The sequence below is a fragment of the Watersipora subatra genome, chromosome 9 (assembly GCF_963576615.1).
Source record: "Watersipora subatra chromosome 9, tzWatSuba1.1, whole genome shotgun sequence".
Taxonomy (NCBI): Eukaryota; Metazoa; Bryozoa; class Gymnolaemata; order Cheilostomatida; family Watersiporidae; genus Watersipora; species Watersipora subatra.
Genome location: NC_088716.1, coordinates 28,641,730 through 28,654,405, shown reverse-complemented (window position 1 = coordinate 28,654,405; position 12,676 = coordinate 28,641,730). Strand labels below are relative to the sequence as shown.

The window sequence follows — 12,676 nt, the reverse complement described above, 5'->3', positions numbered from 1 at the left end:
TCTAGTATTATAGCACGCTATAATAAAAGGACACGAGTACAGTCGCAGTTTATTCTCGCATCGATGTAGTCGAAAGGAACAAAAGCTCACCACACGAGTCACGCTGTCTCTGGATGGAGAAGGAGTCGTGCTCACATGTGTTGATATCACCATCCTCGCTCTTGAGTGACACTGTCACTGCTGCAGATTCTGACTCTGAACAGGATGTCGTGCATGTGTCAAACCAGGCGTCAGCAAATGGCTGAAGGGCTTTGGAGCCAGCCTTGTATTCCTGATCAGTCGGAAGATCTAGAGAAAATAATGCTACCGATAAAATATCTGATCTATGAGAAAGTTGACAATACCTTTGTAACCCAGCCTAGATTAAACCTTTAAGATACCCACTAAATTGAGTGTATCTCAAAGTACAGCATGCATGACAAAAGATATATCAGATAAGAAATATATCTACCTTGCGTATCATGCTAGAGTTTGGAAGTCAACAAAACAAGCGAATGAATACATCTGGGGTAACCGTAAAAGAAACACAGGTAAGGTCAAATCTACACCAATAATAATAATAATACAAAGTTATCAGCTACATTTACGGAGAAGAGGAATAGCAAAAAATGAAGACAAATCTGTCAGTTTAATGCTATGAGCAGCAGATAAATCTACTTCCAACATTTGAAATTCATGTGTGAAGATTCAAAAATATCATGACTCTCCTCGGAACTACTCTGGCTAGTTGGAATGTATAATTCAAATTTAGTAGAAGTTGATCTTGAGAAGTCAAAAACGCTGATGTGTGAATCGATCTTTATTAACACAATTAAAAATGGAGGCACATTGAAAGCCTTGAATGACGCATATGAACTGCGTACAGCTCGCATATGAACTGCGTACAGCTCGCATATGAACTGCGTATAGCTCGCATATGAACTGCGTACAGCTCGCATATGAACTGCGTACAGCTCGCATATGAACTGCGTATAGCTCGCATATGAACTGCGTACAGCTCGCATATGAACTGCGTATAGCTCGCATATGAACTGCGTATAGCTCGCATATGAACTGCGTATAGCTCGCATATGAACTGCGTATAGCTCGCATATGAACTGCGTATAGTTCGCATATGAACTGCGTATAGCTCGCATATGAACTGCGTATAGCTCGACAATGTCCGTCATTGTCCTAGAGGCACAGTTTGCCATGTAATATCAGCGAAATACAGTTTCATCACAACAAACAATAAAGTATGGCGCCATAAGTCCTCAACACTAGTCACGTGTAATAAATTATCATTCTCAATATGTTACGGATACCTTTCCAGCCGTTAGAGCAGATCTCCGACACCTGTATGTTAATGAGGGCGGGTTTAGAGACGACTCCATTGCAGTGCTTGGCCACAACTGATACGATGTAAGACTCTTGCACCGAGGCATCCAAGGACTTTGTGTTACGAATGTTACCTAAAAGGATAAATGCGAAAGGAGATAATAATGGTCAATAACAATGGCTGATCATCACTGGTTCAGAGTGCGATCCGCAGGTGCTTAAGCCATCAGCGACTTGATTATAAATTCAGTCTGCTGATGATTTATGCGCTAAAGAACCTCTATTTCAACACAATAGTTGAACGACGTGTTGCTAAATGCACTATGAAAAACATACATTGGTGGCATCATCTACAATAGAAATACATTGACTGCCACGTAAATTAAAGCATTATAATTCTCTGAGAGAGTTTTGTAACAAGATTTTGGGTAACATAAATCACATTATCCTATTAACAACAGTACTTTCGAGTATCTGCATTCACCAGTAAACGGTTATTTACCAGATAAATACCGACGTGAGAACAACTGCCTTAATTCGCAGACAACATGTTTACAAACGCCAATCATGTGCTTGACAGAGAACCCTGGACTGGCTGGCTTATAGTAACACAGCTCTCTGTGGAGGAGCCCATGACGATGTTACTGATTCACTACGCGGACTAACAGAGCTGATTATAATAGCTATGACCAAGTTATAGACTCCAATTTCAAGATCACTGGCCCACGTGAAAGTTTAAGAGCTAGACATTCCTATTATTTAACTTTTCCTTAGACCATAACTGTCACGTACAACTTTTATCGTATTTACTAGGTAAATCAGACATGCTGATTCCGATTTTGTACTCAAAATAAAGATTGGTCCACTAACTTTCAGTGTATCGAAGGTTTTTTTACAGTGTTCTAATATCGGTCTCGAAAACAACACGATCGGCACAACAAGCTCCGCCCATAAATACGTGACGTAACCTAGCTTTTTAGGAACGAAATTTAGGCATGTTCAGACCGATCTACAATAATAGAGATGGGTGTTTTAAAATCCATTATTATCTAAATTCAGTCTTAAAAATAATCTGTCTTTTCTGAAAGGTAAATAAGCTAGTTGACATTGCATATTTAAAAATGAGCTCAAAAAAGAGCGATAACAATGCTAGCTTGTGATAAAATCGCGCTTTTTTGAGCTCATTTTTTTCGGTGTTCAGCCCATTTAAACATCATGTAACAAACTACGAACAATTTTAAATAGTTTATATACCTTTCATAAAAGACAGATTATTTTGAAGGCTGAATTTAGATAATAATGGGTTTTTTAAGACACCCATCTCTATTATTCTGAATCGGTCTAAACATCCCTAACTTCCATTCCTGAAAAAGCTAGGTTTTGTCATGTATTTAGGGGCGGAGCTCCGCCATGCCGACCGTGTTGTTTTCCGAGACCGATATTAGAACGCTGTTAAAAAGCCTTCAATACACTGAAAGTTATTGGACCAATCTTTATTTTGAGTACAAAATCGGAATCAGCATGTCTGATTTACCTAGCAAATACGATAAAAGTTGTACGTGACAGTTATGGTTTAAGACATTCCTCCTCAATACCCGAGAACACGCAATATGATAAACAGTCTGTATGCGTAATAAGGCCAACAGATACCCGATTGCCACACAAAGACCTGTCTGTTAGTCCAATCCTCTATTGCCCATTATTTACAATGAAACTGACACCAGATGGGGGCACTAGACAAAACTCCAGTACACAAACTAACCTTATTGATTTCAACTCTTGGATTCTATCAATCTAGTTCCTTTAAGCTCCTAATGACTGAGGACAAAGCGGTTAGATTTTTACAATCCGGACAATCAAAAGAAATTAAAACTTAGCGCTTGAGTTCATTCAAGTAAACTTGCTAGCAGTGAATAGCTATGCTTGCACCATCTAGACCTTTCTAGGAAAATACGCGATTTGTTTTGACTTTCATGAAGGCCGCCAACAAATCTCAACACTGAGTGAGCGAACATAAAGCATAGCCAGTCAAGCAAACTCATTAGTCTCTGGGAAACTCGAAAGCAAACACTAACCGAGTTCGTCAACGGCGAAGGGAGCGTCGTCTGTCACAATTTCATAGCCGCAAATGTTGGCTGTCGACTTTCCATCAGCAGGTCGAAGTTTAAGAATGCTGTCATAGAGAGTCGCTTCTCTCATGGCAACAATGTAAGATGGTCTCTCAAAGAACTGTTCCCCACCAGCATCCGGTAAGGGCAACTTGGGATAGACTGAAGTAGCCATGTCCTCAGTTGGTACGGGTGGCTGCTCCATCCGCTAAAATCAATAAATGTGTCAATGCCTGATTATTATCCTTCATTGTGGTTGTTAAATCAGTTAGTGCCTTAGTAAAAAAGGATGGTGCTGGGTGTACCTCCTATTCACTGAAGCAGCTTATGATACTATCTAGGAAAGGGCGCTAGTTTCCTGTAGTGTTAAGCCGTACACAGAGACCCAATGACTCTGTCGTCAAGGAATAATCTCCATGAGAGTAGTTGTCGTGGGATGCGCTCATGTTTACAGCAATGGTAATGAAGCATAAAAATGGCTGACGCAACAACAAGCTAATCTAATAAAACAACCAGTTACATACGTAACAACGGGGCAGTCCGATCAAACATTATGGTAGGTGTCGACAAGATAAAAAACCAGATGGGAATTTAAGCGCAGTCAAAGTAAGCACCAGCTACATCGGTAGAAGTTTTAACTTTGACACTCACGTATGCCATTTGAAGGCTTGTAATTAAACCGCTAATGTATTTTCAAGATTTTTATACACTAAACTTTGTTTCAAGTTAAAGCACCTACTCCTTCAACTGAGCTGTTAGCAATGCAGTTGAACGATAAGGTTAAACGACTAAGTACGAATGAATACCAAGGAAACACACTATCGCCTAGCGATGCACTTAACATAGCATTACCAACCTTATTACAATATTTTTTCAGAACTTTCAACACATACACACAGCTGCGAATCCTTGTTGCAAATTGTTACATGTCAGCAAAAGGCTTGTGTAGAATGTTCTACTGGGAAGGCCGCCCGCCTCACTAACAAAAACACCAACCCGAGCTACCAGCAACATTGATGTACATAATTCTGCAGGGAATGCATTTCCTGTATACTTCATGTACTTGGGAGTTATTTCATCTGACTTGCATACAACATCTATAACCAAACTCTAATTACCAAACGATGAATTAGATACCATATTTTGACTAACTCACACTATCAACAAACAGTATACAGACAGACAGCACATTTGTGCAACACCTGCTGGTGATACCAAGAGTTAATTGAGAATATGCATTTTGTTTGCTGCCTTGGCCATTCATATCAGTTTAAGATAAAGAACATTGATTTAATGTTATTTAAATTTACAGAGAAAACAAACTACATATAATTACTAAATTATTAAACCTAAATAACTGAAAAACGCATGCATTCCATTAAATATATATATCAAAAAACAACCAAATCACTTTTTAACAGAGTATATGAGCTCAGCCATTATATTTAAATGTGTAAAACAAGACTAACAAATTTACGCAGTAACCACTTGTCCATGCCTGAAATGCTAAAACCAATAATAGAGTTGCCTCCCTTCTTGACAACTGAAATGTAATTGTCAACAACAAATATCTCGTGTATATAGCAAGAAATTAAAGGCATTTACCTGTGTTCATATTTCTTATGTAGATAAAGAAGGGTTATTTTGCATGTGCCTATTTTTTAATATCGTAATTGGTTTGTTAAAACAAAACAAAGTTTGTATGAGCCTGAAAACCTGGCGATGGTAATACAGAAAGCACCGAGTTTCTTTAATTAGTCACACAATTCAATAGAAGGATTTCCTTCTATTGAACTGCGTTCCCACTTGTGTGCAAACTGTTACACTCAGAATCTACTCTTAACTGAAGTCATGCTGTCTGCTCGGTAACCGTTAGCTAGCGTTGTGTATACTTTGCTGCTATGACTCCTTTCATATATATAAGACACACAGTTAAGTAATTCCAGTTCTTATTGGTCAGGGTACAGTGTTCACACAACACAATTCAACATGTATTTTATAACTATCGCGCCACATCTTTCAAATATCACCATTATATGAGGACCCAGCTTTATGTTGTATTTTGAAAAGAAAATTGACAGCTGAGCTTAAAAATCAACTCTTGACTTGCTCTAAAAATACTATTAAACAATAAAATAAGATTATAAAATACTGTGTAAACATTTAATAATACAATAAATTACAATAGGATGGTTACAACAGAATAATCTATTAACATTAGCCTTCATATAAGACTGTCAGCACACCTACTAGTACAGCGAGTTGCTGTAACTAAAATGGGAAGATCTGAGAATAAAAAGTATAACAAATAGACGGTGAGCTTCAGCCGAGGTTTTTATGGAGAATTGAATAGCATTTGTGGCTTATAGAAGAAAAGAGAAACTTCATACCTAAGAATAACTCACCGCCGTGCTATAAACACTCCACTGATGAGTGTCTCAATACAACAAATCAAGTACTATAGCACGGATGTTCAATAGAAGAATACCTCAACAAAGAAACGTACTACGTCAACAGAATGCTGCTCAATATAACTAGTCATTAGCGATGGACTACAAATTAGAGCCAGCAAGAATCAATTAGATTAATAATTGGGAAAAACGCAATTTGTTTTCCCCTATTTTACTGTAAAATAATGGGTCCATCATGGAACAACATTCATAAAGCATCCTCATTTTTACATTCTACTGCTAACTGCATAATTTCAAAGCGTGAGTAGGTCAACTTAGCTATCTTTTTGTGGACGTTTGTGAATAAAGTGATGAGAAGTGTGAGGCATATGGAGCATATTTGTGGTCCCTATGGCCAATTGATGTCACATAATAAAGAATAGATATGACAGATTGTATGATTGACACTGTATTGGGATATGGCTAGCTCAGTCTAGCTGCATGCCTTGTGCCACCCCTAATCATTACTCAACAAAGCAATAAACAAACGAGCTTAAAATGCTTTTTGAACCCAACTACTTTTTAATCCCTCTTCAACTCATGGCAACTCGTCTTCAACTCATGGCAACTCGTGACTGGTCTCACCTCATGTACTGAACATAATCCTGTAACGCAAATCGCAACTCGATAACCTACACCCCGAGCCTAAAAACTACTCAATAAGAGATCAGGTAAAATTGGTAACAACCAGACTCACCAATACATCTCCCTCACTACCGGGTGGGGGTGCTGGCGGTCCGGCTGTCTTGTGATCAACTATTTGAATATCTTCCTCCACCAGCTCCTTGAAGTCTGGCAGCGGCAGTGGAGGAGTTCCCTTGAACATGGCGTCTATCACTTGTACTACGACATGCGCCCTAAAAACACACAGAAGACTGTCTTATCCATCACATCAGATGAAAACATCAGTAGCAACATACAGCTCCGAGCAATATATCCACAGATGTGCCGTATGTACATTATGGCCTACGGGTTGCAATAACATGTAGCCAATTTGAGTCTACAAATACCAAACTGTCATTGACCTTTATTGCAACTAAACTATTTCACAATAACTATATAGAAAAATTCCTTTGAGGCATTGCTACTTTCAAGGGCATGCTATGCTGCCACCATAAAGTTATGCTAAGATCAACATATAGGTGAAACCTAAGTACGTCAAACAAACCTATTAAACACGAGCGAGCGAATGAAAAAATAGCTCCGACGTCCTAACTAGAGAATTGTTGACTGACTCAAGCTATAACCATTACCGCAATACAAATAAAATAAATTATGAGGGAAGCATGAGGAGCGATCAAGCTTTGTAATAACTAACACTTTCTAACCAAATATATGGATATTCTGTCCTTTCTAAGATCACCGACGGCTACAATTTTGTTATCAGTAAAGATCGCACATCAAAGCAGCAACCACGGTACTGAGAGAAGTAAATCCTTCCTTAAACTATAATGCTGATAAAAATAAGAGTACCACTTGTATGCTGCGCGCAGTATGCTAGTAATAGCCATATAATGAGAAGGTCAATTGGCCAGTTATGCGCTCAACATGCCAATAGGATGACACAAAGGAATCTATTTTCTCTATGATGCTAGAGTAGCGAATCAGGGCAGGCATGAATCATGCAGATGATGCCTTCCTCTTAGCAATGATTAACAGATAGATAAGCACGAGAGGAACTCTAGCCCACGCTTGAAACATCTAAAAGAACGGACGGACTCGCTGATCTCACAAGTCTGACCTAAACAGTGTGATTCTATATCACTGCAGAGCCAATACAGACTTTTTAAAGCAAACTTCTGAATTGAAGTGCTAATCGTTTGGTATAAGTAGTACCACAAGGTGATGGTAGTTATCCGGCTGAAAACTGACGCTATAACCGATGTATTGCCATCTCAAGTTTCATAAGCCAACTTGTTTCAAGTAGTTAACCATAAAAAGTTTGGTATTGAAGCAATGTCTTTCAGACACCTTTATACAGGACTCCCCGCAGCAACTAAAAGCCCAAGTAAACAAAACACTCCAGTGTGATTCACCAGGCAACAATTATCACATTTTTGAAGTGACTTGAACTGAGAAGTTCACCAATTGGCTCCAGTAGACCCTCCGTTAATAGACACAAACTAGTTGTGATACGATACTTACTTCTCACTGTACAGAGTTGGGCTGCCACAATCGAAAGCAGCAATTTGAAACTTGAACTTTCGCCGTGAGAGCTCATTCAGTTTGATACCAGGTTTAGTCTTCAGTTTTGCTTTCCCATCAACATGGGTAGCGATGACTGCTTGGAATGGAATGTCATAATCATCCGAGTAGATCCGGTAGCCACAGATAAACCCTACAAAAGAAACAGGCCGGCACGTTGCTCAAATAGTCTACTGCCCAGCCGAGCATTTCAGCTATTACTGAATGCATATGATACATTGTTAGCTTTTCTCGGCAACTCATCATTCTCGCAAAGCATAATTCCACTAAAAGACTCGATCATCTCAATACATGAATTTTTCGACATATGACATGAAAATTGAACAAATACTTATCTCAACATATGACGGTCTAAGTTTCTTAAAACATTTCATTTTTTAAATCAATATGTATATACAAAATACTGAAATAAAATGAAGCGGAGCGTCATACCCTCATTTGTTTTAACATCATGGATTTGACAAACACTAGTGTGAATCTTTGTAGCGGATCAAAAGAATGTTTTTTCATATAACAAAAAATCATAGAAAATGCTCAGCTAACATTTTTTGATAAATTCTAAAAAAAATTCTTGGGAGCCGATTAGTTATCAATAGGAAGAAGAGAAAGTGATGTGAAAGTAATTTCATACAGAGTGCAATCGCAGAGGCTATATGTTAAAATTATTATTGAAGTCAATCCTCCCCAATACGACAAATAAAAATATACGCTATGTTAATTAAAATTTCATGTGATTTAGAGTAACTTCGTATCGCAACATTTACCTACGCATAGTTCATGTTCTTTATGGCTCCGACTAAACCTTTTTTCTAAATGTCCTTTGGTCATGTTTAGGAGAAACAGTCTCGTAACACAATATCATTAAGCAAAGCCTTTTATACAAAACCATCAAATTTCAGGCCATTTGATGCTTCAGTGTATTGTTACTGGACGAAATGTGCATGCATATTTGACCGACATCAGAAAAGCAAGTACGACCTCGGCCAGTCATTTGATGACGTATATAAAATTGTATGTTGTTTTTACAAAATGTTAGTCCAGAGTTACTATATTATGCTTCAACCGATCACGATCTGTTTCTGGAGTAAAGATGTTTTGCTAGCAACATGTGCTCAACATTTAGTGGTGCATGGACTCGGGCACCAATGATGTTCACGGGAGATAATGCAAGATTTGACTTTCAGCGACAAACTCCAACTTCACAAAAGTCTAAAGCTTGTTGAAGGAGTAACATTCACTGGGTTTCCATATTTTGGCTAGATTCGGAGTTGACCTCTACCAACAAATTTGTATCCTATCGTTTCAACGATTCGGAGTTGCACGTTATCGATTTTTTCAAGACTAGCGATGTACTCATCAAAACAAAACTTGTTAAAGTAGAATCGCTTTCAGTTCACAGTCACTTTTTGATTCGTGCTTTGTACAATAGTTGCGCTAATTCAGCCAGTATAGCTGATCAAAATTTTATTTATTATTTATAATAATAATATCTCTCTATATTAAAAACAGCAACAGAAATTACTACTTGCTGTAAAGTTACTACTTCAAAGGTTGCATGAACGACAATTGCTTTTAGTGAACAAAAACCTTTTTCTACACTAAGAGAGTTACGCCTAGGAAGAGGTCAGCACCAGTGAAGTTGGAATCTGTACAATCGATAGGTTCAGTTATGTAATGAATAAGGTGATAAAATAAATGAAAAGGTAAGATTATTGTCATATGAGCAACCCATTATTGACAATAGTCGTTAGAATATACCTCGACTGGGAAGAGCTCAACTGGGTATTCTCGATTTGAATCTATCCGCGGTGAGCGTCTCTGCGGCGTCGAATAAGAGTTTCAGTGCGAATGCCTTTGCACCAATTTTGCGAAGCGAAATGGCATCGAATCCGTTCGGATTTCAGTTTCTATGATTCAAGATAAAAAAAAAACTCCAAACCCATTCAGAACATGGAAACCCAGTAATTATTAGAAACACTAGAATAATAGGCAAGTGAAAGTAGTCCTCAGCTAGGATTTGGCTTTATTTAATTGGATAACTGAGAAATTCGGCTTTCAGTTTTAGACGATGTAAGATTTGAATACCGTCAATTCATTGGACAGTTGCTCCAGATGGTACCACCAAATTATTTATACCCTTTATTAGCCGGCGAGTCACAACAGGAGTTGTTTTTTTAACCAAATGTGCATCTACATTTTAGCAAGCTCACGAAAACCGATGCTTGAAAATACCTCCAAGTTGACAATTCTAAACAAAGAGTCTGTTTTTAGAATATTTCGTCTTCAATATAACAGTGAGGTGATCATTAACACATTTGGTATACTACTACACTTCTTTGATGCTACTTGTTTATCTCAAGTATTTATTATTGATTTTTAGGCCAAAGAATGGATTAATCACAATGCAGTAAATTCCTATATGAATATTCGCTCTAATATTTAGGCATATATCAGAATGGACCAACTGTGCATGCCGAGAATGAATAAAATGTGCCAACACAAATTTAGCTCCATTAAGCTAATGACACTGGCTTTCTCTAGAAGCCAAATAAGGATGAATTGGATTAGTTTTTCATCGGTTTAGAATAAACATGATAAAACTAATGTAGAGTGAATCATTGCCCGAATGCTTAATAACATCAAACCAGTGGTTCCTTACTGGACCAAAATCCCCTGAGAGGAGCCAAAGAAACATTAGGTTGGTAAGCAAGTGAAATACCATTAACAAGATAGTCTACTTTTCGCAGTAACATCCATGATATAACTATCATGGTATCTATCATGATATAACTAAAGATACAGTATATAAGATCTCCATTAGTTGCAAACTATAGCTTTCACCTATTTTTATGGTCATTGTATGTATGGTAGATTAGTATGAATTATCTACTGAAATTTGATTACGCACAAATGCATTTCATTTACAATCGCAAAAGCGGAAAAACGACTGGTTACTGGTAACAATTTTTCCTCGGTTAACACGTTTACTCTAGTTCGGACATCACAGATAACCTTGCTTTGATATAAATTATCCATCACAATTAATATCATTTCCGCCAACAGACATAGCAAGTCATAATAGTAAGTCACAAAATAGTTGAAGATTCCCCATAGTTCTATAGTTTTAAAATTACATTTAGGCGAACTAGTGCCTCCAATCACCTGATTGGTGTGGCAAGCTAGAACAGTAAGACAAGTTTGTGACAACGCACTAGCCTTACAGTAACGATAGTACTTACGTGCTCCTCCAATTTCATCTTTATCGCTCGCAGATAACTCGGGCACTATAGATACAGTGTCTTCGTTTGTAACAATAAATCCTTTGTATACGCTCACCTCTTTACCATCAGTATCCTTCATGTTAAGTTCGGGAGAGTAAGCATTAGGCTCTAAAAACGTTAGGTTGTGTTTAAATACCAAGCTGTCCAACTGAATGATGGTTTATTAATTGCCTAGACTCTTAGTACAAGCAACCTATTACGTACATGGAACACACTTTGGTATGACAAACCCATTTTACTCATAGCCAGACGAACATTATGTTATAGCATATTTCATTGTAATATAAATAATACTGATGTCATTAAGCAAAACAAACAAAAGCTACTTACCAGATTCACCAGAAACCTTAGCTGATAACCCCATTATAATGGCTACACCGACCAAGCAAAGAAATCTTATGCTCGACATCTTCGTACTGCAACGGGCTAGACGGACAAAACTATAATAGTGATAACTTTAGTGACGATATTACTAACTTAAGTATATCATACAAACAATTCAAGTCGTTTTTTGGTGTATACCATATGGTTCGGCTCGCGCGACAAAATACAGGAACCTCGCTAACAGAAGCGCACCTGAAGGCACTCTTCACAGTAATGGATACATCTCTTCGGAGATTATTCCGCTGTTGCATTAATTGATTACTCCGCTGAAAGTTTGACGTATAACTTTAAAAATTATAAATGATTGTGAATACAAAAATTTTAACAAATTGTTTATATACACTATTCTGAATTAAATTAAAAAAAATAATAGTATTTCAAATGTACCATACAGTAAGTCATCAATAGTTTTTACGAAGGGGTAAAATGGAAGAGCCGACGGAGTTGGATCGAACAACCCGTTAGACGTCTCAAAGTGGGCGGGCCGTAGTACGTAACTTCGATGTTGCTTGCATTGAACTTAGAGGAATAAAATTAAAAACATCGTTTCATCAGCAGAGATGTTTAATCCTCAAAAGGGTATTAATGTTTAGTTTGAGAGATTTTACAGTTAGCTTGTTGCCCCATTTAACCTACCAAGTACATATGTTGCTAATCCTTTCCATGCTCGGATCAAAAATATTCGAGTTTTTTATAGAAAATACTCTTGGAACCATACCTGCCAACTCTCACGCATTGGGCGTGAGACTCCCGCAATCACCCCAAAGAAAAAATAGAAATGCGTGAGATTTTTGCCCCAATTTCCACAATTTTATATATACTATCATTGATATATCAATTGCCCTAATACCAAATCTCACGCATTGCCTCACTCTTGGGTTGGCAGGTCTGCTTGGAACAGCAATATATCTGACGAAGTTTTCACTATCTA

The 12,676-nt window shown here is 37.7% G+C and overlaps 1 protein-coding gene across 1 annotated transcript in view; it reads right to left on the bottom strand.

Annotated features, from left to right (window-relative positions):
• LOC137403886 (calsyntenin-1-like) overlaps positions 1–11,945 on the bottom strand; it is a 32,424-nt gene extending 20,479 nt beyond the window's left edge. Inside the window, exons 1-7 of the mRNA XM_068089987.1 lie at positions 11,692–11,945; positions 11,320–11,469; positions 8,021–8,213; positions 6,573–6,732; positions 3,393–3,633; positions 1,305–1,451; positions 91–288 (exon numbers count right to left, since the gene is read on the bottom strand). Of these exons, the coding sequence (XP_067946088.1) occupies positions 91–288; positions 1,305–1,451; positions 3,393–3,633; positions 6,573–6,732; positions 8,021–8,213; positions 11,320–11,469; positions 11,692–11,770 (1,168 nt within the window). The 5' untranslated portion in view covers positions 11,771–11,945. The remainder of the gene's footprint in view (positions 1–90; positions 289–1,304; positions 1,452–3,392; positions 3,634–6,572; positions 6,733–8,020; positions 8,214–11,319; positions 11,470–11,691) is intronic.
• Between the last annotated feature and the right edge of the window lie 731 nt (positions 11,946–12,676).